The sequence below is a fragment of the Callithrix jacchus genome, chromosome 15, assembly GCF_049354715.1.
Source record: "Callithrix jacchus isolate 240 chromosome 15, calJac240_pri, whole genome shotgun sequence".
NCBI classification, from domain to species: Eukaryota; Metazoa; Chordata; class Mammalia; order Primates; family Cebidae; genus Callithrix; species Callithrix jacchus.
In genome coordinates, this window is record NC_133516.1 from 32,982,266 (window position 1) to 33,008,552 (window position 26,287).

Consider the following 26,287-nt stretch of genomic DNA (forward strand, 5'->3'; position numbering starts at 1 on the left):
TGCAGATGAGGAAACTGAGTTCAGAGGTGGTTCCTCAGCTTGTCTGTGGCCATGGCACTCTGAGCACAGCGTGGACGGTTGAACCTGGCTGTGTCATCAACCCCCCCTTCCCTATTGCCTATTAGCCGAGGAGACAGAGACCCTAAGCCCTCTCTGAAAAGAAAGCGGGCCTCTGGCTGGCTGTGGATCAGAGAGCACAGAGTGGGAGACACTTTGTGGCTGGGGAGGGACCCAGCGGGCAGGAGGAGATCTAAGCAGGCCTTAGTTCCACTTCAGATTCCCTCCACTGTCTCAGGGCACTTGTCTTCCCATGTGGCTTTGGAGTTCTTGCTGCTTTCCCAGGGCACAGACTGAGGCCAGAGGAGACAGGAGGGGTCCTTAAAAAAGGCAGGGAGTTGTATACCCTCCCCAAAGCCACCCAGGGAGCTCTGCCCCCCAAGAGCCCTCTTCTACCTGTGGCCAGCCTCTGGCACTGCTGCCAGGCTCAGGTCAAGCCCACACAGCATCAGTGCTGGGGACACTGCTGTGGATTAGTGTTGAGCCCAGTGATCCTTTGGTGGCAGCTGTGCTTGGCCCTACCTAGATGAAAGACTGTTGTCTTTGGAAAGAGGGCTGGGAAGGACAGAAACTCTGGGACAGGACCATCCCCCCAGAAGGCTGGGCAGCCCCCAGGGCCACTCTAGCACAGAAAGCTGATGGAAGTTTTGCTGTGAGCCATCCTCACCCATTCTCACAGGTGAAGAAGCCAAGGCTCCGCAGGAGGGGGCTCCCCTAGCGTGAGCAGAGGCAGTGAGGCTAAGCACGGAGCATGCTAACCACCCTGGGGTTGGTGTCCCTTCCCCAAACCCCTAGAGCTCGGTGCTCTCTGGGGCAGGGGGGTCTTTGTGCCCTAGATGACCCAGCCTCAGCCCATACAAGGCATGCAAGGCCTCTGGGCCACCTGATTCCAGCCCACTGCTCTGCCTGGCCCAGACCTGCCAGCCTACCCCTGGGTTGGGCCCTTTCCACCACTCTGGAGTCCTGTGTTGCTCTCCTGCCCCCAAGGCCACTCCATTGCGGGACTCCTCCAAGGGAAAGGGAGTAACTGGGACCCCTGTGACTAGGCCTCTTGGGTGTCCACTGAGGGAGTTGTTCCAAACAAGGTGATGCCAGAGGTCCGTGGCTTTAGTGGGGGTGGGTGAGGAGGTTTCTTCTATCTGACTTTGAGGTCGCAATCCTGGGGGTGGAGGGCTTGGAGTTGGAGAAGGAGGGTGTGTGTGCAAGCACATGCACATGTGCCGACATGGAAAGCACATGCATGCTGCCAACATGTGCTCTGGTACATCTGGTGGCTGGGTCCTTGCTTCTGATCCACCAACAACTTTAACATCCAGAACTCCCCTCCTGAGGCATAGGCGGGGTAGGGCTGTTCCTGCTGAGGCTGCGTGTGGGGTGGCTCATTGGGCTGTGTCTCTGGGACCCACAGGCCCCACCACCTGCCCACTCATGCCTTGCCAAATGGATCTTCTTGGCTCTGACCTGTCTGGTCCCTCGCAGCCCTCACCCCAGTCTGTGATCATTTTGTTTTGTGTTATCTCAACCAACACCACAGTGTGGAATTAAAGGGAAGTGCCTCACTTTCCAGGGCCTTTCTTTTTTTTTTTTTTTTTCTTACATGGTCATGGTCTGTGCTAGGTGCCAGAGACATAGGATGAATCAGATGAATCCACTCCACCAGAGTGGAGGGGAGGGGGCTTCCACTTGTCTCCAGGGTCACCCTCCCCCAGCTCCATTCCAGACACAGTACAGCCAATATCAGGCTAGACCAAGGAAATCTTGTGTGCCAGCTCCCAACTGACTGTCCACCAGAGGCCTCTGTGATTCCAGTTATCACTTATGGGTACCTGTTGTCCACATGTGACCATCACAACATTGGGATACAAGGTTGGTGCTACTTATGCATTTTTCAGAAGAAAGGCTCAGAACAATGTAGTGAATGCTTCAAGTCCACCCACCTGGCAGGAGAAGCTGGAGCTCACATCTAAGTCTGTTTAGCTGCTGAGCCCAGGCTTTCCACACTGCAGCCGGAGATGGTCACATGTTACGTTTGAAAAAGGTACAAAATAACATATATAGTATGGTTCCTTTTGCATATGTATATGTGTATTTGTTTTTAATTGCCTAAAGAAACTCTCAGAAGAATTCAAAAGATCTGTGCCAAACAAGACCCGGGAACAGAGGAGCAGCGACAGGAGTAGAAGCCCTGTAGACCTGTGTGACCGGGACTCCCAGCACTGCCAGCAGCCTCTGCCTGCGGCCCCTGGGAAAGAATGGATGGGGCTTTGAGTCCTGGGGAGAAGGGACATGCCCAGGGTCACACTGCAGCCCAGGTGTGAGCTTCCAGACCCTGCTCCTAGCAAAGGTGGATGGGGCCGAGGGGAACCATCCTGGAAGTCTCCCCCGCCTCCGACCCTGCGAACACCTTCCTGTGGCAAGCGACGCTGGGCTTCTCCTCTAGTTAGAACACAAAACACAGGGTCTCCTTGACTTCCAGGAGGCTTGGGGTGAACCTGGGCTCAGCTAGACCTGGTGCCTAGTCTTCAGGAGGCCACTCACCTTGGCCTCTGCGTGTCGTTGTTATTCATATTCTGCATTTGAGAAGCGCTACTGAATACTTTGCCAGATGAGTTGGAGAATCAACCAAATTAAGCTATCTCCGCCCCCAACCCCCATATTTGGGCAGGATGGGTTGCCCTGTGAGGCTAGGCTGGCTGTTGGCCCTGCTCTGAGCTACCACCCCAACGGCGGGCAGGCCAGCATCTGGCAGGCACAGCCATCTCCCTGGAAAACGAGACATTTCTTATTGAGATAACGAATCGCTCAATTTAGATTCAAATTAACCTCCCCCAATTACCCCATTTTCTACCACATTTCACCAGATCGAACCCCTTTCTGCTTGCAGAGTCATATGCCCAGCCCCTCCTTGCTCTCAGGTCACGTGCGTCCCAAAGCCACTGCCACTCCCACGGCCCTAGAGGGTCAGCAGGCGCTTTCCCTCACTGCCCCGTTTTTCTTTTCTTTTTTGGGGGGGCAGGGAGGGAAAGAATAGGGGTGGGGGAAAGCTTGAGGTAGCTGCTGCTCTGAGGAGTGGGAATTTCTTTTTTTTTTTTTTTTTTAGCTCATTCTTTGAAATAAGGATGCAATATGGGATCAATTTGTGATGACAGTGAAGTAAAAGGGGAAAATAGCAGCAATTTTCTTTTCTGAACATGCCCTATTTAATGGAAGGATGTCACTGTGGAGTTTTATCCAGAGGAGAGAGGGCCTGGTTGTCAGGGACACATGGTCAGAGATGCCTGGCACCATCTCAGTCTTGGGGGTGTGCTGGGCACCCCTTTCCTTGTCTCCTGGTGCCTTCTATTAGGGTGACTGCCAGGGCCCAGGACTTGGGACAGGGAGAGGGCAAGTTTCTATCTTCCCTTACCTGGCAGAGGGTGGACCCTCCCCGCCTGTGCTCTGCTGGTCTCAGGCTGCATAAGGAGTCTGGAGCTGGGGCCCCAGGGAATCGGTGTTAATTAGGGTTATAAAATCCCACCCAGCTGCTGCTGCTATTGCCACCTATGTGTTAAAGATAGAAAGAGGAGCTGGTTGGGGTAGAGGGGTGGTGGTGGAGCATGAGGCGTGGGAGGGGACAGGCCTAAATCCTGAGCTGGCCAGGACAAGGGTGGCGGCGGGGTGGGTAGTCAGGGAATCCAGTCCCTTGTCTCAGGGCTCAGGAAGGAGAGATGGGGGTAAGAATAGGAGCAGAAGTGAGGGTGTTCCTCAGCAGGATGGTTTTCAGAGAATACCACAAGAAGAACTGCTGCCTCCTCTATCAGCTCTCTCTAACCCCTGACCCTCAGCCCTGGGTCAGAGACCATTAACTGGAATTGGACCACGGCTGTGTGGAGTGAGGAGGCCTCTGGATCAAGCACTGCAGGACTCTTGAGGCCTCTGTTGGGAGGGTGGGCTTCCCTGCTGTAAGCTGCCCCAAGTGAGGTTGAGGTCCCTGTGCTGGCTGGGTGCGGTGGCTCATGCCTGTAATCCCAGCACTCTGGGAGGCTGAGGTAAGTGGATCACTTGAGGCCAGGATTTCGAGGCCATCCTGTCCAACATGGTGAAACCCCATCTCTACTAAAAATACACAAATTATTTGGGTGTGGTGGTACATGCCTGTTATCCCAGTTACTCGAGAGGCTGAGGCAGGAGAATCAGTTCACTTTGGGAGGCAGAGGTTGCAATGAGCCAAGGTTGTGCCACTGCATTCTAACCTGGGTGACAGACTGAGACTCCATCTCAAAAAAATAAAAAGTTCCTTGGCTGAATGAAGCAGAAGCCAGGGTTTTGGCTGCCAGGGCCACATTTCCCCCATGAAACCCATCCCCCCAGTCAATTCACCATGAAGCCCTCTTGAAACCTGAGACATCCCTGAAGTAGCTGAGCCAGTCTTGCCCCATCCCTTCTGACGTAGTCTTGCCCCATCCATCTTCCAAGGCCTCCTTTCCCTTGCAGTGCAGGGACTGGGGACAGAAATAGTTAGATGGAACCATACCTCTGAGGCCCATGCAGCACAGCTACAGACATCTCATTCACAGATGCATGCAGTCACGCCAGGCAGCTCCAGACCCGCAAACACAGCACATACTCATGCCCAACCCCCACAGGCCCACACAGAACCCAAGGTTAGAGAGACACTGAGCCACATGCCCGCACTGCACAAGCGTGGCCAAGCCCAGGTATGATCCTTACAGTCAACAGCTCCGGCTTCACACAGGGAGAAAACCACTGGGCTCTTTGTAGTCTTCTCATCCATAACCCACGGACTCTCTAAATACACAAGCAATTTGAGACCCCAAAAGTACCTTCCGGAGTTCTCACCATGAGGTCAAAGCAGGGCTGGTAAGGGCAGACCCCACAGCCTCCTCCAGGGTAAGCCATGAAACAGAGACCAAGGGGCAGGGCAGCCCCCACTTCCAAACAATTGCAGATCCTGGGAGGGCAGTGGAAGGGTGGCGGGCTGGGTCTCTCATCCCAGTGCCTGCCTCGCCCTGTTGACAGATGCTGCCCAAAGCTGCACCCACCACCTTTGTTGGCTGAGGCCAGGCCTCTGAAATAATTAGCAATTCTGCTATACAAAACACTGGCCCGATGGGATAATAAACTCCAACATCTGTCAGAAGAGCGAGCTCCTATGAAATTGCCAAGAGAAACATTTTTCTCCTCATTCAATTCACATTTAAATCGAAAACAACCCTCCAAGTCTGCGCCAGGCCAGCAGTGCAGGGCTCCAGGAGCCCACAAGCTGTTCCTGGGCCTGCAAAGAGGCTTAGGCACGCGGTGATCACTCACTCAAATTAACAAATCATTTCATTTAGAAATGAAGAGAATTTGTAAGTGATGGATGGCTTCAGAGACACTGAAGAGGAGGGAAGGCCTGCCGTGGGCCCGTCCCTCCTCCCCTCAGCAGAAAGGCCTTCTGGAGAACACAGGTCATGGGGGCCAACATCCCTATCTCCATAGTCACCCAGTGTGATAGGTAGGCTAGGAATCCTGCTGCCATTCTGTGGTGGGACACTGAGGGCCAATGAAATGCCCAAAGTCACCAGTGTCTCCCGCTAGACTGAGGGCACAGGCTCTACTGTGAGGGAGCCCAGTCAGGGCTGGCTCTGCCCAAGAAGCAGTGTCCTAGGCCTGCAATTCCACTTTTGGGCTATAGAAGGTGCTGTGCAGAGAGAGCTGAGCCCTGTGTGAGTCCAGGGTTGGGTTTGGCTATGGATGAGCTTTGTCAATACAATTGTACTCTGGAAACAGGAGTCCTGGAGACTTGAGTTCCAGGCCTAGGGCTGCAGATTCACCATCTGTACAATGAAGGACACAGACTTGGACTGCCGAGGGTCCTCCCACCTATGAGAGTTGCTGAAGACCGGATATCAAATATGGACAAATGAAAAAAAGTTGCTGATAAGCCCCAGTCCTGCCCAGACCCCTCCTTGGGGTTCCTACAGGATCTTGAGGTATCTGTGTGTCCCCATCAGGTCCTCTCGTCCAGGATCCCACAGTGCCTGTGTGCCCCTCGTCAAGGAACTCACTGCCTTGTCCTGCAGTTTCCCCAACAGGCTGTGCACTCTCAGAGGCAGGAACAATGTTTGTTTTTTCCCCATTCCAGAGGGTGTCCAGCACTTGGTAACTATTTGGAGAATAAACAAGTGAATGAATGAATGGAAGGACCCTGGCTGCACATACACTCAGATGCATGAGGAAGGCTTGATGAATGTCTACTATGCTATACTCTCACACCTCTGTGCTTTTGCACACATAATTTCCTTTGCCCAGAATGTTGTGGGCATCCCCCACCTTTGCACAGGCAATTTAATGGCTTTCAACTTCTTACTTCCCTTCTCTGGCCCTCTTCCTGGTTACCTTCTGCCCTGTGCCCCTGTCACAGCTGTGGTTACAGTGGGGCAGGCATCAACTGATTTACAGGGGTGGCCACTTTGGACCAGATTTTCTTGAGGCCATGTTGGGGACTGATTTTTCCTTGTCCCTCCTTTGGCCAGGGCTGGGCCCATTTGAGCCCATGCTTAGAGCATGGCCCATCTCTGAGAGCTTTCCAGATGGTAATGTCAGGAGCTGCTGAAACAAACACAGAAACACCTCTGGAGGGTAGAGGGAATTTTGGAGGGGAAGACAGGGCCAGAAGGATGCAGCATGAGGGGAGAGATTCCCAGGAAGAAAGGAGGATGAGTTAGAGCCAGGAGTGATGGGGCTGGCAGCAGAGGCCTGGCTGAGACCTTTATTTCTCCTATAGGCCACCTTTAGGTGGTGTATGAGGCCCAGGGAAATGTTTCTCCTTCCCAGACTGTTATGGTTGAGAGCTCAGAGCTCCACTGTAGAGTGACCCTTGATTTGGCATTCCCTACTCTGGGCTCCAGGGTACCCCTGCTGAGGGGAGGGCAGACGGGAATGGCAGGGGCTCTGAAAACCCCTGCTGTGTCCTGGGCCCCATGGGCTCTGCTGAGGAGTGTGGAGATCACAGCACATGCAGTGTGGCCATGTTAGACCTAGCTGGAAAGCTGGAAGACCTGGGTCCCAGCTGGAGCAATGGAGTCATGGTGTGGTTTCGGGCAAGTCTCTTCCTTTCTGAGCCTCAGTTTTCCAGGCTGTAAAATAGAGCTCTTCATCTTGGACCTGCCCCCTTTAGGTACAGAGGTGAGGCAAGTAGAGGAAGGGATGAGACAGCTGTGGTAGGGCTGCACACCGGGAGTGAATGGGTATGTGCATGTGTCCATTAGGTGCACACAGACACACGTGGGCATACATGGGCCAAGATGTACATGCGCACATGTATCCCATTCTCGTGTGTGTGCATCTCCATTTGCAGGTCTCCACATGGGAACATGGGCTCTACGTGTGCTCCTGTGGTTGCAGACAAGGGAAGAGAAGGGAGAAACGTGTGCCCATGGGTTTTACAGATGCACTTGTGGGTGCCTAAAGCATGCCCACACGAGAGCCCATAAGTGAGATGGGAATGTGAGCTCAGCAGGAACTTTGATGTGGCAGAGCTCTCCCTTCTCCTCCTGCCCCATCTCCTCAGACTCTTCTGGTGTAGACATACGTCTCACTCACATATCCCCATACATGCAGGCTCCGCCACAGAGGCCCTGGCCCACCCCTTAGCCATACATACAGGCACACATATCTATGGTGCAGACCCCAACCACATGAAAACATCCCTGCTTATTTCTGGCCTAGGCAGGCCCTGCCACCCTTGCTTGTGAACTCTAAAGGGCACTTGGAATTCTCTTTTGCTGACATCAGCAGCTGCTCAGGGTGGCCTTGGGCTGGTAACCCAGGATGGCCCAGCACCATCTGCTGTGCCCACCCTGCACCTTTCCCCACCTGCTCCCAGTACCACTGGGAAGGCCCCTGTGGAACTTGGGGGAGGCTCTGCTTACTTAGGCTCCTGGCAGGGGTGGGCAGTGGGGAGGACCCTGTAGATCCTCAGGAAGCTGGGTCACTGGTGGGTGGGTGGGGCTCAGACCCAGAGCCAGGAGGAAAGTGCACCTCCTCCTCCTGTCTTCATGCCTGTGCAGGCTCCAGGTTTGTACCTGTGGATGTGGGGAGGGAGGCAGCACCCTCTCCTTGGCCCCCCGCTGCTTGTCCTCTGGCACCCATGACAGCATTATGCATTCTCACATTACTCATCTGCTCTGCTTCCTGCCTGGACCACAAGATCCCTAAGGGCAGGACCAGGCTGATCTGTCACTGTGCAGTCCCCAGCAACTAGTGCAGGGCCTGGCATACAGCAGACACTCAGTGTGTATGTGGGGAATGAATGGATGGGTGGAGCCTGGCATGATGGGGTTCAGGGAGCACTGACATGTGCCACAATGGGAGGAAGAGCCCCTCATCCCTGCTGTATCAGGTCTGGAAATTAATGGGCCTTGTGGAGGAGCCAGCTGGGAGGTGGTGGCAGTGCTGTGAGAGGCAGAACTGTACTTGTGCTCCTATTGGCACCGTTCCCTGTGAGGGATCACAGGCTCCTCCCCTGTGATTACCCCGCCTTGCCATCTCCAGAGCCACAGAAGTGGGCAACTGCCTGGGGCTGGGCCAGGCAAGGACGTACAGGAGGTGCTCAACATGTGTTTGTGAAATGAACAAGTAACACCTCTGCCTTACTCAAGGGGCTGCCAGGCTGTCCAAGGCCAGGTTCAAAATCCCTGTCTGGTGTTCAAGTTTCCCACTGTTCTTTCTACCTTCTTGGCCCTGTACTGCCCCAACTTCCAACCAGGCCCTTGTTCGAGGCCCCTTCCTGCCTTTGCTTGTGCTATGCCCCTACGTGCCCTGCCTGTCCCTCTTCCTGGATAATTCTAATTTCACCCATTCCCAAATCTTGCCACAGCCCCCCGCAACTCCTTGGGGATGTTTCCCTGAACACTCCCAGGGCCAGTCAGGGTGGCCTTGGGGTCTGTGAAGCAGAGCACGTGTAGAGAGCCTCAGGAGGGGAATGCAGGGCAGCCTGGGAGGCCAGTGTGCAGGGGATCCTTGTTCTAGCTCCACAGGGCCATGGCGGCCTCTTCTCTGCAGTCCTAGCACTCCCCATGATGGCCAGCTGTGTCCATTGGCTGCTGCAGGCTGAAGAGGGAGAAGGGGGTGGGGGGATGGAGGAGTGGAGTGGGACCCCTCAGAGGCATGGGCTTTCAGGGGGTGCCCCTGTTCCTCCCTCATGGCTGGGGCATGGGTGGGGTTTTGGGTCCCTGAGCCTTTGGGGGTTTGGAGGGGAGCCTGGCCTCCAGGGGAGGGAGATGTGCAACCATCGGTAGTGGCATCTCAATGTGGGATTGGGGGGTGATCCTGTAAGAGTCTGTGTGCTCTGGGTTATATCTGGAAGCCCTAAGATGGAGGTGCTCAGCCTGCAGAGGAGTTGAGGAGGTGAGAGGAACATGGGGAGCTGGTGACTCAATCCCTATTTCCTGGGCCAGGGAGGGATTATGGGAAGGGGAGTCTCAGCTGAAGTTCTCTAGAGATGGAGCCACGGAAAGAGGCTTAGGCTTCTGCAAGAGGCATCATGGTCCAACGCAAGGAAGAACTTCTGTTTAGTGGGCTACCTCTCTAAAACAGGGACCTGAGGACATGGTGGCATCTCCCTTCAGAGTTAGGGATAGGCTAATAGGCCATTGCCTGGGAAAGAGTGGTAAGCCAGCCCCTCTCCAGCCCCATAATCAGAGATGTTGTTCTGGTTCCCTGATGTCAAGGACCTGTGTCTCTAGCATACCTGGGGTCCTGACCACGTGAGCCAGGACCTGACACTGTTCCTGGAGCTCTGAGTTGGGAATTCTACAGGGAAGCATCGATGACCCATTTGGTGACCTTGAGGCCCATGACACCAACCTTGGGATGCCTCTCACTTGATGAGTAACCCTGTGGGCACTTCCCCATCCTGTGACCAGTGGGCTTGGGAGTGACCCTGAAGCTACCAGAGTTAACAGCACCCTTCTGGGAAAGTGGGGGTCCCTTCTACTTGGGAAAGTCCTGGCCTGTTTAATGGCCACATGCTGTACTTGAGTGATTATGCAGGATGTGGCAGGAGCACACACAGGGCCCTCAGGAGCTGGTGCCATTTCCCACATCTGGCAGTGGCACCACCTAGGGTTGGAGTCTTCAGATGCCTCCCTGCACTTCTGTGGCTATACCACTCTGAGTGTGCACGCTCTTCTGATCTCAAAAGCTAAGCAGGGTCAGATCTGGTTAGTACTGGAATGGGAGACCACATGGGAAACTGGGTGCTGTAGGCTTTAGGGAAAAAAGAAAAGAAATGCTTCCCCTGGCATGACAGGAAGCCACAGAGGGTGCCACAGGGGAGAGGGTGGCCAGCAGCTCCCTGGGGCCAGGACCTGCTTCCCCAGATCCCCCGCGGAGACATAGAAGACCTGGCCTCTGCTCCTTGCCTGTCGTTTCTCTTCCCTCCACCTCTCCTTCTAAGATGAAAAATCACAGGTAAGTGAACCTTGTGGGGAGAAAGGAGGTTTTTAATTGAAAGTTTAAGAGAATTCACATCCTGACATCCCGAGGGAGTTGCAGGGAGAGAAGGCGGGGAGCTGATGGGACAGCGGTGGGGAGAGCAGGAAAGTAGGCCATGCCAGCTGAGGGCTCCAAATGTGGTCCTCCCAGCTACCCATGCCCGGCTGGGGTCCACCACTGTGGCAGGCTCTGAGCCACACGGGGTCCTCTGTGCAGACAGGGCCTCAGCAACCACTGGTTTTCCACCTGGGGTGCAGTGGGGGCTCAGCAGTGGTGCTACGGCCAGGGCAGCACCAAATACTGACTCAAAACAGCTTAAACTGCTGTGCTGCTCCCTCTGCCTGGCTCTGCCTCTGGCGGCAGGAAGGCAGATGTTCCAGCTGCCAGGAAGGAGGAAGAGGCTTGGTGCCCTGGCTGGAGTTGTATGCTTGGTGGGGGTCAAGGCTTGGGCTGCACATGACCCATTGCAAGGCTGTACATATACCCTGCACATAGTCCACAGCCCCTGGCAGCCCCTGCCTGACAGATGAACCACACCCTGGTCAGGGTGGGAGAGTGGGAAGGTGTGGGGGATTGCAGCAGCCCACCAGCTGTGGGAAGTTGTTTGACAGGTGGGGTGGACGGACAGGTGATAGTGAGGATCACTGGGGTTCCTGTCGGCTGTGTTTGCTGCATGCCTGCCAACAGGCATAGCCCATCGGTGTGTGGCCACGTATGCTGAGTACAGGCTATGCTGGTGTCCTGCCCCCTTGCCCCTTCCTCCTTGCCCCAGCCTGCCTGCCACACACATGCCCTCATGTGCCAGGCTGTGAGTGGGAAAGGCCACTTAGTATCTCATTAGTCTGAGCCCAGCCTGGGCCTGGGCAGTCCCTGGGCGTGAATAGGGTGCATGGGCGCTCCTGGGGCAGGGCTCAGTCAGGCCTGTGCCATCCCTTCCCTCAGGCTCTGGGAGGTCTCTGACACCCTCAGGCCCAGCCCACTGACCTCCATTGACTCTCCAGGCTCTGGAGCTGAGCTGGCACTGTGTTGGGGTGGCATGTGTTGGTGTGTATGGAGCCCTGTGTGCAGGGGAGGGGGCCAGAGCTGGCCTGTGAGGTGGCCCCACATCCAGAAATCTTTCTTCAGCCCATTCCCTCCTGACCCTTTCCTGGGAAAAGAAAAATGTTGCGGGGGAACTATGACAGACATCATATTGTGCAAAGTGAGCTAATCACAGGGCAGTCACGCAGGGAGATGAGATTAGCAGAAGAATATTTGATAAAAGGGAGCCCAGGTATGCACATGGGTGGCGGGAAAGGTCAGGGTCACCTTGAGGAGATTGTAGGCCTGGTGCTTCCACCTGGGCCACTGGGAGTGGAGGCAGTTGCCCCCATCACTCAGGCCACAGTCACAAGGCTGGGTGTCATTGCTGTCCATAGGTGAAGCACACATGGGTCCATTTTCTCTCTTTAAATGCTCACTGCTAATCTGCTGGGACTGGGGACAGGGTCTTCCCAACTCTCCCACTTGACTCACGGTGGGGACACATCAGCCCAGGGCACTTGTCCCACCCCATGGTGCCCTGCTCTCCAACTCTTCAGCCCTTGGCACTACAGGGGCACAGGAAGATGATCTGGGACTCCAAAGCCCATTGGTCTAAAAACTATCCCCCAGCCAGGCACAGTGGCCCATGCGTGTAATCCCGGCACTTTGGGAGGCTGAGGCGGGCAGATGATGTGATCAGCAGTTGGAGACCAGCCTGGCCAAGAGACCAGCCTGGCCAATATGGTGAAACCCTGTCTCTACTAAAAATACAAAAATTAGCCAGGCATGGTGGTGATGGTGGGTGGTGGGGGTTGGCGGGGGTGAGATAGCACCACTGCACTCCAGCCTGGGCGACAGAGCGAGACTCCATCTCAAAACCAAACCAAACAACAACAACAAAAAACTATCCCCAGCAGGGCCCTAAGGCCCCCAGCACCTGGAGCTAAGGGTCCAAGGTGCAAACTGAGAAAAGCTTCAAGCCTACAGAACTCCAGCCAGGAACACGGACCTGATGCTACACTAGCACCAGGACCCTGGGATGTGAGTGAGTCCAGGGGAAAGGCCATGCCCTCTGACCCCTGGTTACTGGGTACTGCTCACTGCTGTACCCCACCAGCTCACTGGCTGCCTCCTGGGCAGGGGTCAGCAGACATCTGAGGAAGGAATATGAGAGGCAGGCAGGAGGCGCCACCTGTTTCCCGACCATCCCCATTGGTTCCTGCGGGTTCAGCCTTCTCACCCTGCAGCCTGCTCCCGCCCAAGATCCCCTGGCCCACAGGCACTGCTTCCACCCTCCCTCCTCTTCAGCACCAGGAGCTGTCCCGGACTCTCCCATCCTTGCTGCCTCGCCTGATCTTGAGTCAACTCCAACACCCCTGCAGTCCTAGCCCTGGCAGCAGGCCTCTGATCTTTCCCTGACAACCACAATGGCCTCCACCCTGACCACCCCACTTCCTGTGGACTGGAGTCTAACTGCCTACCCCAGTTCTGAACTTGGAGCCTGGCTCCCCTGACAGTGGAAGCTAGTGGCTGCCCTGGATTCTGGAGGATCTTCCACTTCACTCCCCTAGGTCACATGGCTGATGGTTCAGTGCTGTAGCTGCGACCTCACCTGGCACTTCTCCCTCTTCATCCAGTTACCTGGTCCATGCTGCCCTGGAAGCCGAGTCACCCTCACAGACTCATTTCTGGAAAACCTACTTATGAAGCAGGTGGGGGAACATTATTTCAGAAGTAAACAGGATTTAGAGGCCCTGCTTTGCTACTCAGCCAACAGACCTGGTCCCTAAGTGGAGTAGCCTTGGCTGAAGTGAAAGAACCTGGGTTCCCCTCAGACCCAGGGTAAGTTGCTTCCCCTCCCTGGTCCCCTTTTCCCCTATCTGTCTCTGACAGCTGCCCCTCAGTGCCAGCCACCAACCAAAGCTGCTTTCTGCCCTCCCCTAGGCTGTGGCTCCCTGACCCCTGGCCCATGCCTATGCAGCTCATGCATGGATGTCAGCTTGCCTGGCTCCTGGTCTCCTCAAGCCCTTTCCTGGCATTCCCATCCGCTGCCCTGACCCTGTCTCATTGTCTGTCTGTCTGTTCATCTGTCCATCTGCCTGACCACCTAGGGCTCCTCTCCTCGGAGGCTGCCAGACCTGATGACTGGGAACAAAGGGAAGGAGAGAACCAGGGCTGCTCAGAGGGATCTTGAATGAAGGCTGCGAAGCCCCACCCTGAATCTTCGAAGGCTTCGTGGCCTTTGTGCCAGGTGGAGACTGCCTGCCCTGCTGACCTTTCCCGCCCCATTGTCTAGGGCTGCCCCTGCTGGTTTCAGATGCCTGCCCAGCCCACACTTGGCAGTCCTGCGGGATGAAGATGTAGATCACGAGTGGGGAGCTGCCCACTTGTCCACCAACCCTGCCCAGGGAGGGGCTGGACCCTGGGCACCCGGGAGGCTGAAGGATGGGGCGTCATGCCCTAGCTGATTGCCATAACTGGGCTCCAGCTGGTGTTGACACAGCAAACATGCTGCAACTCCCATTTGCCGAGGCACAGAGTGGGCAAACACAGGAGGCTGCCACAAAGGGCCCGACAACCGTGACCAGCCTCTCAAACAAGGGCTCCCAGGTCTGTGACAGGAGGCAGGAAGCTTCGAGCAGCCGGATACTTTGGCCCTCAGAGGTGGAAGCTGGGGAGAGGGCCCTTGACAAGACCCCCAGAGAGGGGAAGGTTGGAAGGAGACTCTGCAGCCCAGGATTGGTCTACACACTGGACGGAGCTAAAGGAGGACAGATCAGTCTGAACATGGGGCCTGCCCCATGCGGTACCCCCAGGAGCATCCCTCCCTGGACGGGTGTCACCAAAGTCTGGGCATAAACTCTGATGACAGATCTGTGTGGCCACACTTGTTCCAACTGTACAAGTAGGGAAACCGAGGCCCAAAGCATGTGAGGTTTGCCAAGGACTTGGTGCTGCTCAAGTGTGAGTGGGGGCTGCAGCACAGCGTGTGTGAGGGCTATGATTCTTGGTGACCTTCTGTGCTCTGGTTCCAGTCATGGGCACCCCGTGCCATACTGCACCTGCCGAAGAGGGATACTTGGCCACAGGTTCTTTTTTGGGGCAGGGCAAGGTCAGGACTGCGTGGGATGTGGTCCCTGGGTGGGGTATCAGCTAGACACCAGGTAGCCCCATGCACATCTCTGCCTCAAGACTGGTCTCATACTGCATCTGCACATGTGCTCTGCAGAGCCAGCCAGTGGGCAAGACCCTCTGCCACTGCATGCATGCACTCCAACACATACATGTGCATTTCCACCTTGGGACCTTGGGCCCTCTTGCCCCTTACTCTCCCTTGTCTGGCTAAATCCTCCCTCCCCGCAGGTCCCCTGGGCCTGGTCAGGTATCCCCATAGGCATGTCCCCCGATCCACCCTTTGTGGCAGGCATCACATCACTGCCATCTTCAGCAGACTACACTCCTCCAGGGAGGGGCCCGGCAGGTCTATTCGTGCTGTCCCGGTACCTGGTAACCTCCTACTGTGCCGCACACCGCAAGGGCCAGTGCTTAGTAAACAGAAGCTGAAGCAAGGGCACCTGAGGTACCTGGTATCCCAGGCCAGGGTCAAGGTGGAGTCTCTTCCAGCAAAACCTCAGGGGGCCCTGCCCGGGGTCACCATGGTGTCTGGGGCCAATGAAGCCTCAGGTGTTAGCTTGGGGAAGAAAGCTGAGGGTATAGGAGGGCCCTGAGGGCCTTCTTGCCACCCTATGCCTCCTACCCTGAGGCTAGGTCTGTAGCACTGTGCCTTCCTCAGCAGCACCCCTGTCAGCTTTGGCTTCCTTCTCCCACAGGCACCCACTGCCACAGAGAGGCATCCCTCGCTATGTATTTTAGGGCACAGAAAGTAGGGCCAGAGAAAAGACTGGCTGCTCCCAGGGCCATGCTTCCATGGGGCCAAGCTTGTGGATATGAAGCTTCCACCCCAGAACTCAGGTGGAGAGCCCTGTGCCCTGCCTCGGACACCCACATGCCCTATCTCCTGCAGTGGAAACTGATGCCCAGGCTGAACCTTCCAGGCTCCCTTCCCAGCCCCCAGTCCTCCCATCTCAGCAGATTCAGCCTGAGTCAGTTCTGCTCACTCTCACTGTTAAGCCAGTGCCCTGGCTGGGAACTCTACTGAGATGCCGTCCTTCTTCCTTTCTTTTACCTTTGGAAACTCCACCTGCCTTCCAAGGCTCAGCTCAAACGCTACCTCCTCCAGCCTGTCTTCTTAGACTTGCCTGCCCCATGTTAGCTGCTCTGCACACTGGGACCCCACAGCCTGTTTCCTATCTCCTTGAACTGTGGGGCCCTGGAGGGTAGGGATCAGCCAGGCCACTGGCTCACCCTTCCTCACATGCACCTACCCTCCCCCAGCCTCACATACAAGGATTTCAGAACAAAGGGCCAGACACTATTAAAACTCAATTAAAATTCTCACTTCTCTGATCCTAAATTAGACTGGTTTGTCCCTGTGGCACCTGCAGGCCCTTTCCCTCCGCCTCCTTGCATCTGCTACCTTTGCCATCTGGGACCCCTGGAGAAGTGGGCACTAGCAGGGGACCCTCCCTCTGCACAGGCCTTCTCTGGGAAGTGGAGACATGTACATCTCCCTCCCCGGGGTTCATTTTCTCCATTTGACAGACTCCCATCTCCCTGTCCTGGATTCCTCTCCTCTGGAGGTGGGGTACAGGGGTACTGAAAAGGAAACTCGGAGCAACAGCTCCCAGCCTGCACTTGGATCCCTGTCTGAGTGGGATTGGCCACCTTCTCCAGCTGCTTCTCAGCACCATCCAGTCAAGGTCCTGCCTCTAGGCTCTGCCCTCCACCTGGCATTCTCTCACCTTCCCTTTCTGCCCCTGGCCTTCCCCTTTGCCCCAGCCAGCACCACTCTGTTTCCTCCCAATCCCTGGGAGCTCCGGGAGAGGCAGGTGCACAGGCTTAGGAGCCAGGGTAAGCAAGGGGAACTGGGACCTTGCCTCACCCAGGCAGTGACCAGGGTTAGCATCTAGTCTCGGCCCCCATTTCCTTATCTGTATAATGGGCATTCTGCCCCACAGCAAGTAGACATTGGAACCACACCTGGCCTAGGGCCTGGCTGGGGGCAGCAGAGATTTGCTGAATGACTGAGTGAGCAAATGAAAGACAGAGAGGCTGCATGGCACTCCCAGGAGATTCACCTAGCATCAGAAGCAAGGCCATAGGGTGGGAGAGGCTCTTGCAGTAAGAGCTGGGCCTAGGGTGTCTCAGCCAAGGTATCCCCATAGGAGGTGGGTGATACCAGACAACATCCAGGGTGCTGAGCTTCCAGGCCTGACACATACCTTCCGTCAGCCCCTTCCTCTGACCTTCAGCCACTAGGGAGAATTCAGTGGCTGGGTATAGGTGTGTGGGGCTGATCCACAGGCTCTGTGGGCCTCAGGGGTGTTGCACACCAGCCCTCCTAAACCATTCCTTTGACTAGCAGATGCTAGTCAGGAATGACCACAGTGCTTCTGACCCCTCCTGAGGCCCCTGCATCTTGGAGGAGGTCCCAGGATAAGGGCCTCCTCCATAGGAGCAGTGTCAGGAGCCAGTGAAGCTCAGGCCCAAATCCACGATTCAACCTTTCCAAGGCCTGGCAGTCTGGGCCAGGCCCTTATCTGACTACCACCAGCTCAGGCAGGTAGGTGAAGATGAGAGATGACATATTTCTCCTGAGGGCCCTTGGGCCATGCCCCAGCCATGTTCCACCTGCACTGTCTCCCTTGACCTTCCCAGGGAGGCCAGCTCCCAGCTGGAGACCTTCAAGGGGTCTCTCGACTGCCAGACAGATGCAGGCACAGGAGGCCATCCCCACACTCATGTCCAACTGTTGGAGGCAGTGTCTTGGCCCAGAGCTCATGCTGACCCCAGGGGCCCTTGGGTTTACCATCCCTTCTTCATACATCCAGGCCACCCTGTCCAAGGAGCCCTGACACCCACTCCTGGGTGGTCGCTCTGCCACTGTGTGCTCCCTGATAGCTCCTAGCACTCACCACCAAGTCCCTTATCTCCTTGCCGGCCAGCAATCCGGCTGCCTCCTTCTGTAGGCGGAGGGCCCCAAGGGTGCCCACACAATGGAATGGGCCCAACAGATGCTCATTCCCCAATGCTTCCCCCATCCCTGGGGACCCCCAGACAGCTCCTGTGGGCGGCACCTTGCCAGGAAGCAGCAGCACTGTTTGGGTGAGGGGAGAATAATCAGCTGTAAACGCCGCAATCAGGGAGAAAAGGCTGCTTGGGCTCTTGGCGCCCACGCGTGTGCTTAATTGGCTCCACGTGTCTGCAGCTCCTTTCAAGAGCAGGAGAGTGGAAGGGTCAAGATCTCTTAATGTTCATAATGGAGGGGAGGCAGAAGCCATCGCCAGCCCCACATAAACACCTTTTAATTGCCCGGAGAAGGGTGGAGGCAGCCAATGCCACAGGATTTCCTGCTTGTCTGTCCACCATTATTGCACCTTTTAGAGCTTCCCTAGGGTGGAGTCAGATCCCAGAGGCTGAGCTCCAGCCAGAACTCGGAGCCACAGCCCTGGCATCAGTTCCACAAATGTTCATGAGTTTGCAGAACTTGTGTTCTGTTCCAGGCCAGGCCTTGGCAGTAGGCGACACCCATGGCCTCGTCCTCCAGGGGCCAACCTGTTTGTCTCACTCTCGTCAATGAATGCATCAGTGGACCCAGCTGAACAGGCCTCCAGCTGCCTCAGTGCCACACTTGCCCCCACATCTTGCTGCCTCCTCCAGGTAGCCTTCCCGTGACCTCTTTGGACTGAAGGGATCTTTCTCCTGCCAGCCCTTCAGTCTACACCTCTCTGAGGCCCCCAGTTCTCCCTGCTTGTGGTTCCCATGACTGCATCTCTGTGTCCCGTCAGACAAGTGGTTCTCAACTGGGGCAACTTTGCTCCCAGGCAACGTTTGGCAATACTTAGAAATATTTTTGGTTGTGACAACTGGAAGAGTGGTATACTGCCGGCATCTAGTGGGTAGAGGGCAAGGATGCTGCTAAACACCCCACAGTGCATAGGCAGCCCTACCACAAAGCAGGACGCAGCTCAAAGTGTCAGCAGTGCTGAGGCTGATGCCCTGCTCTAGACGAGGCTTTAGAAAGGAGGTGGGAGCTGGGCAGGAGTTTTGGGGAAAAGCTCCCTCCTGACAAAGGGAGTGGTCTGCTGCCCTATAGCCCCTGGCTCCCTCCCTGGCTCACACCTCCTGCCCCTCTGAATGCCCAGCCCAGAGCCCAGTTCCTGAACAGACCTGGTCACACTGCCAACAATGCATCACTTTAATTGGGTTAAGTGGTCATTAGCATCAAAAGCAGGGCGGCTGTGTGCAGAAGGGTTTTTAATTTTACTCTTTAAATGATGCTCACTCCCCAGAGAGTCTACTGATGGTGGGAACAATGCCCACTGGAGCCCCCAGGACCAAGGCCAGAACTGCACTCCGCCCCCTCCCATCCATCTGAGCCTCATGGGGGTGTGGGAGGGGTGCTCAGTGTCTTGTCTTCACTGCCCAAGGAAGAAACTGAGGGGGCAGGGACCTACCCAAGGCCACAAGGTCATCACAGAGCAAGCCCCTGTCAGAGGAAACCAGTGTCCCATCTCCTGTTCCCTCAACCCTGTCCCGTTGTGGACAGCAAATGCCATGTGGCCACTAATAGTAGCATAGACGGGGGTGGTGGCTGGGGAGTCGTTTGTGGGGTCTGGAGCCCAACTACCTGGATCTAAACCCTGGTTCTGGCCTGGTGCCGTGGCTCACACCTGTAATCCTAACACTTTGGGAGGCCAAGGGGCACTGGTTGCCTGAGCTCAGGAGTTTGAGACCAGCCTGGGCAAGATGGCCAAACCCCAGCTCTACTAAAATACCAAAAAAATAGCTGGGCGTGGTGGCATACACCTGTATCCCCAGCTACTTGGGAGGCTGAGGCACGAGAATTGCCTGAACTTCAAAGGTAGAAGTTGCAGTGAGCCAAGATCCCACCACTGCGGTCCAGTCTGGGTGACAGAGCAAGACTTTGTCTCCTAAATAAATAATAAATAAACCCTGGTTTTGCTGTGATACCTGGAGCAAGTGGTTTAAGCTCGCTGAAGCTCAGTTTCCTCAGAAGTAAAATGGAGAGAGGAGAGTAACCCAGTTACCTGTGTGAAGATTCGGAGCAATACAGAGCATGCAGGCTCATTTCCAGTCAGGTACTTGGTGGGCACTAAGAGGCCAGTAATCCTGGGAAGGAAAGATGCTGACCATTTTTGGGGAAAAGCCATGATTCTGAATCTATGCAGAATCATCTGTGGCACACTAAAACATCCTGATGCCCTGTACCTCCCGCCCCGCGAGAATCTGATGCACTTGATCTGAGGTGGGGGCTGAGTGCCACGATTTTAGAAGCTCCTCAGACAATTCCAATGTGCAACCAGGGTTCAGAAATGCTGCACTAAGGCAAAGGTTCGGCCCTTAGGACAATGGGAGGGACCTGAGGGGAGGACAGGGGCACAGGGATGGTGGGAGGGGTGCTGGGCTTGAGCCCCAGGCTGGGGTCTCCAGGTGCTAGATTTCTAGCAGGGCCTCTCGCCGCCTCTGGTTTGTTTGAGGAAAGAGGCAGAAGGGCCTCCCAGAGAGCAGGTTTCCAGCCACCACGTTGATGTCCTGGCCTCTCTATCGTAGCCCTGGACTTCCCATTCTCTAGGAGCCAAGCCCGCTGAGCCTCGATATCCTTGGCTGTGTTCCTGAGAAGAGGCTGGAATCTCTCCCACTGGGGTCACCCCTCACCCAATCCTGGGCAATGCCTGCCTTTCCCCTATGGCCTTTCCTCCAAGCCATACAACACAGGATGCTGCTGCAGGGGCACCACCCTCAAGGGACTGTCCACACTGTGGCCTTTACAAGTGAGGCCCCTGGAGTTGTGAAACCAAGAAGTGCTGGGCCAGGAATGTGCTCACGTCCCTATTTCACAGGGGGAGAAACTAAGGCCTGGGACAGGGATGGACTGAGATTTCCATGAGGGCAGAAACAGGGACTGTCCTTCATCACTGCACCCCCAGCACCCGAAGAGGGCATGGTACACCCGAAGAGGGATGTTGGTGAATAGATGGAGGAGGAAAGTAACGATGAGGGGATGGACCTCCCGAGAGCCAGGCCATAGTCCATAGGCCAGGGCCCAGCTGGGAGGGCAGAAAAGTCCTGATTTGGGTCCAGCTTTGCTATAAGGACTTAGGCACCTCCCTATTCCTCCTGGGACTCAAGACTCTGAGAGTGGGCCCTGGCTGAGAGCGCAATCTCCTTAGGTGGTCAAAGTTCCAAGACAGGTGCCCCTCCATGTCGCTGAAGCAGAGGGCCCAGCATGTTTCTCAGACTCGGGGATGCTGGTTGCTTGCATTGCAAGACCCCTGATCGGGCCTGCTCCTGCCTGACTCTTGGCCCCAGCAACCACCCTTTGCAGCTTGGAGAAACTTGTTACAAACATCTGATTGTCCCTGATTAGATGAGACAATGAACTTCCGTCCTGTGTTGCTCAGCTCCCTCTTTGCAAGCCCCCAATTAGAATTCCAGACCAGAGCAAAGGATTTAAATTGGATTACTGGATGGGGTCCAGGGAGAGAGGAACAATGGAGTAGGGGGTGGGGGTCCAGTCCCCCAACAGCCCTCCCTCCATATACACTCAAGTTGCAAACAAATGTGGAAAAGGAGAAAGAGACCAGGACTTGATTAAAAGCACATTTAAAACATCATTAAGACCAAAGCTCATCTTTAACAATTAGAACCAAGCAGGGGGAAGGGTGATGCTCCTCTTCCTCTTGGGATATGGGCAGGAGCATCTCATGGGTCTGGAGCTGGGGGTGCTGCAGCAGGAGGAGTTCACTGCCCAGGAGCGTTGGAAGGCCAAGGGCTATGGGTTCAGCGCATGCCTCAGGAATAAATGTGGGGTCAAGGGGCTGGCTTGGAGTCAGGGAGACCTGAGTTCAAATCCTGACTCTGCCACATCCTGGCCTGATGCATGGCACCTCTGAGTCCTAGTGTCCCCCTCTGTGAAGTGGGGGTAGCAGACCTTCCTTCTCCGGGTTGCTATGAGAATGATACATGATAGACTCAGCACACAGTGAGTGTCTGTCTGGTCAGTGTATGCCTTTCCCCGTCATTTCTCATAATAAATAATTTCTGGGCCAGATGCAGTAGCTCATGCCTATAATCCCAGCACTTTGGGAGGCCAAGGTGGGTGGATCACCTGAAGTCAGGAGTTTGAGACCGGTTTGGCCAACATAGGGAAACCCAGTCGCTACTAAAAATACAAAAATTAGCTGGGTGTGGTGGCAGGTGCCTGTAATCCCAGCTACTTGGGAGGCTGAGGCTTGAACCCTGATGAAGGTTGCAGTGACCCAATATTGAGCCGCTGCACTTCAGCCAGTCACAAAAAAAAAAAAAGAAAAGAATTTCTGTTTAGTGCTGGCTATCTCAGGCCATGGCTGGGCTGCAGGTGCAGTGGAAAGGAGACAGACACCTATCTGCCTCACATGGCAGAGTCTAGCAAGCGGGATGCAGGGATCAGGATCTCAAGCCTTCCCTGGCCCCTCCCAAGCTATCAGAGTTGATTGTTCCTTTAGGAATGGTTATAGCAGCTTAGAAAGAGACTCCAGCCCTGTGATTCCCTAGGGGCTGGGCAGGAGGCTGGGCCCTAGGCTCTACTTGGGTCACTGCAACCTTCATCAGGGTTCAAGCCTCAGCCTCCCAAGTAGCTGGGTCTCTGCTACCACTCAGCACCTCTGCTGTCCAGAGGCCGGGGTGAGTGGCAGGCCAAAAGGCCTGAGGGCTGCCCCTTCCCGTATTTATCAGGCAGTTCCAACACAAGTTCGGGGCTGGGAGCCCACATCTGTTCAACCGGGCAGGGGGTAGCAAAGCTGGGAAGTAGTGTGCAAACGTGGGGTCTTGAAGGAAGCGGCGCAGAGACAGAGTCAGAGAACGAGGGAAAGGCAAGAGGGCATCCGAACCAGCCCAGTTCAGAAAGGTGAGAAGGTGGGGCACGATGCTGGCTGAGAATCCAGCATAACGGGCTGCTATCACCACAGAAGGCGTGGCTCTGCCTGCTCCCAGCTGTCTCCCACACCCATGACCAGGAGATCCTGAAGGCTGGGCAGAGCCCTGCTCTCGGTCCTCTGGGTGGGAGGTCCTCGGAGTCCACCTTCTCTGGGACCCTGGCCCCAGTAAGCAGCCTCTACCTATTCAATGGCCCCAGGTCACATGGGGACAGGCAGGGGATACCATAGGGGACAGCAGGGCCCAATTCCTGGAAAAGAGAATTCTGGTCCTCTCTTGGGGCCTGGATATGGCAGAGTATGGACTGGGGTGGCCACCCTGACTTAACCCTGCCAGGACCCTGGCCTGGGCCTGGGCACAGCTTGTGTAGACTTGCTAATTTTTAAAAACTGCTTTATTGAGATACAACTTATATACCAGCAAATCCACCCAAATAAAGTATACAATTCAGTGGTTTTTAGAATATTCAGAGTTGTGCAACCATCACCACAATCTAATTTTGGAATATTTTCATCACTCAGAAAAAGAAACCCAGTACCCATTAGCAGGCCTTCCCTATCCCTTCCTTTCCAGTCCCAGGCACCCATGCATCTATTTTCCATTTCTATGGATTTGCCTATTCTGGACATTTTATAGAAATAGGATCACACAATATGTGGTCTTTTGTAACTGACTTCTTTCACTTAGCATAATGTTTTCAAGTTCATCCATGTTGTAGCAAGCGTCAGGAGACTTCATTCCTTTTTTTTTTTTCTTTTTTAAAGAGATGAGGTTTTTACTCTATTGCCCAGGCTGGAATGCAGTGGCACAATCACGGCTCACTGTAGCCTCAAATTCCTGTGCTCAAGCTCAGACTCCTGAGTACCTGAGACTGCAGGTACACATCACCACACCCTGCTTCATTCCTTTTTATTGGATTGGTTTGTCTTTGACACAGGCTGGAGCAACTGCAGGTATGCCTCTGATCAGCTTGGATGCCTCTCACTCATTTACACATGACCTTCCCTGGGCACTTGGCAGCTGAGAAGCCCCATCCCACCTACTCTTCTTGGGATGGGCTGAATATCAGGGTCCACCTGCTTTGTCAGTGTAGCCCAGCAGGTACTGTTACCCCTCAGAACTACAATGGCCTGAGGCTGAGAGGCACAACTTGCTGCATATAGATGGGGAGACTGAGGCCCAGATGGGGGAGCAGAGAAACATTCAAAGCCATGGGCAAAGCAGTTGCTATCCTTACATGGCCTTCTCTGTGGGGCCTGCAGAGCTGCTCGACACTGCCCCAAGAGAGCCTGCAGCCTACCTCAGGGGCAGACTACTCCTACAGCAGGTCACTGTCCTGGCCAGGTGCTCATCCAGGGCACCACATACAGATAAACCTGGGCAGCCAGAGGGATGGGAAGACCCCAGGCCTGGAAGGAGGGAGGGGTAGGGCCTGCCCGAGTCCCAGCCTCAGGCTCTCACAGAACTCCAAGACTCCAAGTCACCACCTCTCATGCAGCTACTCCAGATAATACCATCCTGTTCCTGCCGTGGCTGCCCATATTCTTCATGGGCACAGCCCTGATGCTGGCCCAGCTGAACTCAGGAGGGCCATGTGACAATGAAGGCTCAAGACATTGCCCTCATGGCATAGGACCTCTCTACCTGGATCTCCGTCAATGCTCTCCTGCCCCCAACACACACACTTACCTTCAGGGCTTGCACCTTCCTGTCCAGCAGACTCTCAATGTCCCCCGCCACCTTCTCCACCAACTTCTGAGGCTCATTCTCCTGCACCTCGAACAGGTTCCGGTTGTCCTTGTAAATCTGGAAGGAAGCAGAGGCCATGAGTGAGGCCAGGTGGTCCCATGTCCCCATGCCAAGGCCCCTGCATACCCCTGTGCACAGCTAACCTCAGCACAGTCCTCACCTCTACCCAGACCCTGGCTTTGGCCTCAGAGAGGGCATAGAAGGCCAGAACCCCCACAGACCTGAAGGCAGGACAAGGCCAGGGGCTCTGTAGCTTGCATCTGGGATGAGGGTCCAGTTTAGGCTAGTCGCTGTGGTTGGTGGGATGGGGTTGTCACTGCCTTCTCTGGGCCTCAGGGTCCCCTCTTTCCAGGGTTATGAGCAGTACCCCCTGAAAAGCTCAAAGTAACTGTGAACAGCAGAGGGGAATGGTGGGCTGGAGAGGAGGCAGGAGGTTGAGGGGAGATGGAATCAATAAGCACACCCCATCCTAATAAGATGCTCACGCCCACGCATGTGCACACACACTATGGCTCCACACTGCTCAGGCATCTGGATCTCTTTTTGTGGGTGCTGCCCCAGGGCACTAGAAACTAGCAGGAGCTCTGGGCAGGCCCCTGGGCTCCTCTGTCATTCAGGGCACAGAATATGGGGAATAGGCAGACCAGGGAGGAAGGGGCAGGTTGGGGGGAATGAATCTGGGTGTGTGTGCAGGCGAATGTGGCAGTGTAAATCTGATTGCGTGTGTGTGTGTGAGACGGCTCAACATATCTGTTTGTGTGCACGTGCCTGTGTGTTGGGGGTAGGGCGGGTTTAGGGCCTCTAATCCCCAGGGGCTTGTGAGTCTCAGGAGCAGGTTTCTGCAAGTGTCTTTGTTCACAGCTGGGTCTTGGGCATGTGCATGCACATGTATGTTTGTGCATCTGTATGCATCATATACCTCTGCATGTGTCTCCAAGCCTGACTGGGTCCATGTGTTCACTGAGGTCACCCAAGGAGGTCTGTGCCCCAAGCACAGGCTCCTTCACCACTGGAGGTCACAGAATAGGCTGTGGTGACTGAGCCATGCCACCAGGCTGAGCAGAAGTGGAGGGATGTGGAGAGAGAGAGGAGGTGATGAGGAAGATAAGGAGGGGGGAGAGGCAGCCGATGAAAGACAGACAAGCAGAGAGAGATAAGGTTGGTAGAGTGACAGCAAGAAGGCAGGGAGATAAGACCTTGTCATCTGACGGGGGACAGGGCGGTGGGGGGTGCTGGGTGCTGCTGCAGCCCCTGCCCTGCCATTACCCAGTGCCTGGCAGTCCAGGGGTTAACGCACAGCACAAAGCCGGCTCAGGCAATCTTCTCCTTCTCCCGCCACCCCCATCCCTCCCGGCTTCTCTTTTCTTTTTGTCCTTCTTTTAGAACAAAATAATTTGTGGTGAAGTCGCTCTTTCCTGCAGAGCAGTGGCAATCAGAGGGCGAAACTTGGGGCCTGGTCACATGGCCAGGGAGGAGAGAAGCCCCCAAGTGAGTGCCAGGCCAGGGTGTTCCCTGGGCCTCTGGGCCCTGCCTCAGGACAGAGGTCCACAGAGGGAGACAGTGATAGAGATAGAGGGTGAGGAGGGGTCGGACCCTGGGGGTCACTGAGGAAAGGCAGGGAACCTAGAACCTAGCACCTTACTGTTGGGGAAACTGAGGCACAGAAACAGCAAGGACGGGTCAAGGCCAGGCGACTGAGTGGCAAAGCCAGATTCCCCATCAGCTTTCACCCATCCTTTCCAGGTTTGGGAACACTGCTTGACAGATTACTCTGGGGTATGTTGTGGCCATGGTCTCAGCTATGCCCACCGATGCCTCTGGAGAGTGGTGCCCCGACCCACTTGCACCAGCAGGGGGAACCGCTGCCCAGCTTCTCCTGGCCTGGGATGAAGTTCATACCTCAGACTCTCTGTCAAGG

The 26,287-nt window shown here is 55.4% G+C and overlaps 1 protein-coding gene across 12 annotated transcripts in view; it reads right to left on the reverse strand.

The window, feature by feature from the left end:
- CACNA2D2 (calcium voltage-gated channel auxiliary subunit alpha2delta 2) overlaps window positions 1–26,287 on the reverse strand; it is a 137,974-nt gene that overhangs the window by 45,255 nt on the left and 66,432 nt on the right. For all 12 annotated transcript variants that reach the window (XM_035275617.3, XM_054245683.2, XM_035275616.3 and 9 more), the window contains one exon: window positions 24,310–24,426. In XM_035275617.3, the coding sequence (XP_035131508.2) occupies window positions 24,310–24,426 (117 nt within the window). The remainder of the gene's footprint in view (window positions 1–24,309; window positions 24,427–26,287) is intronic.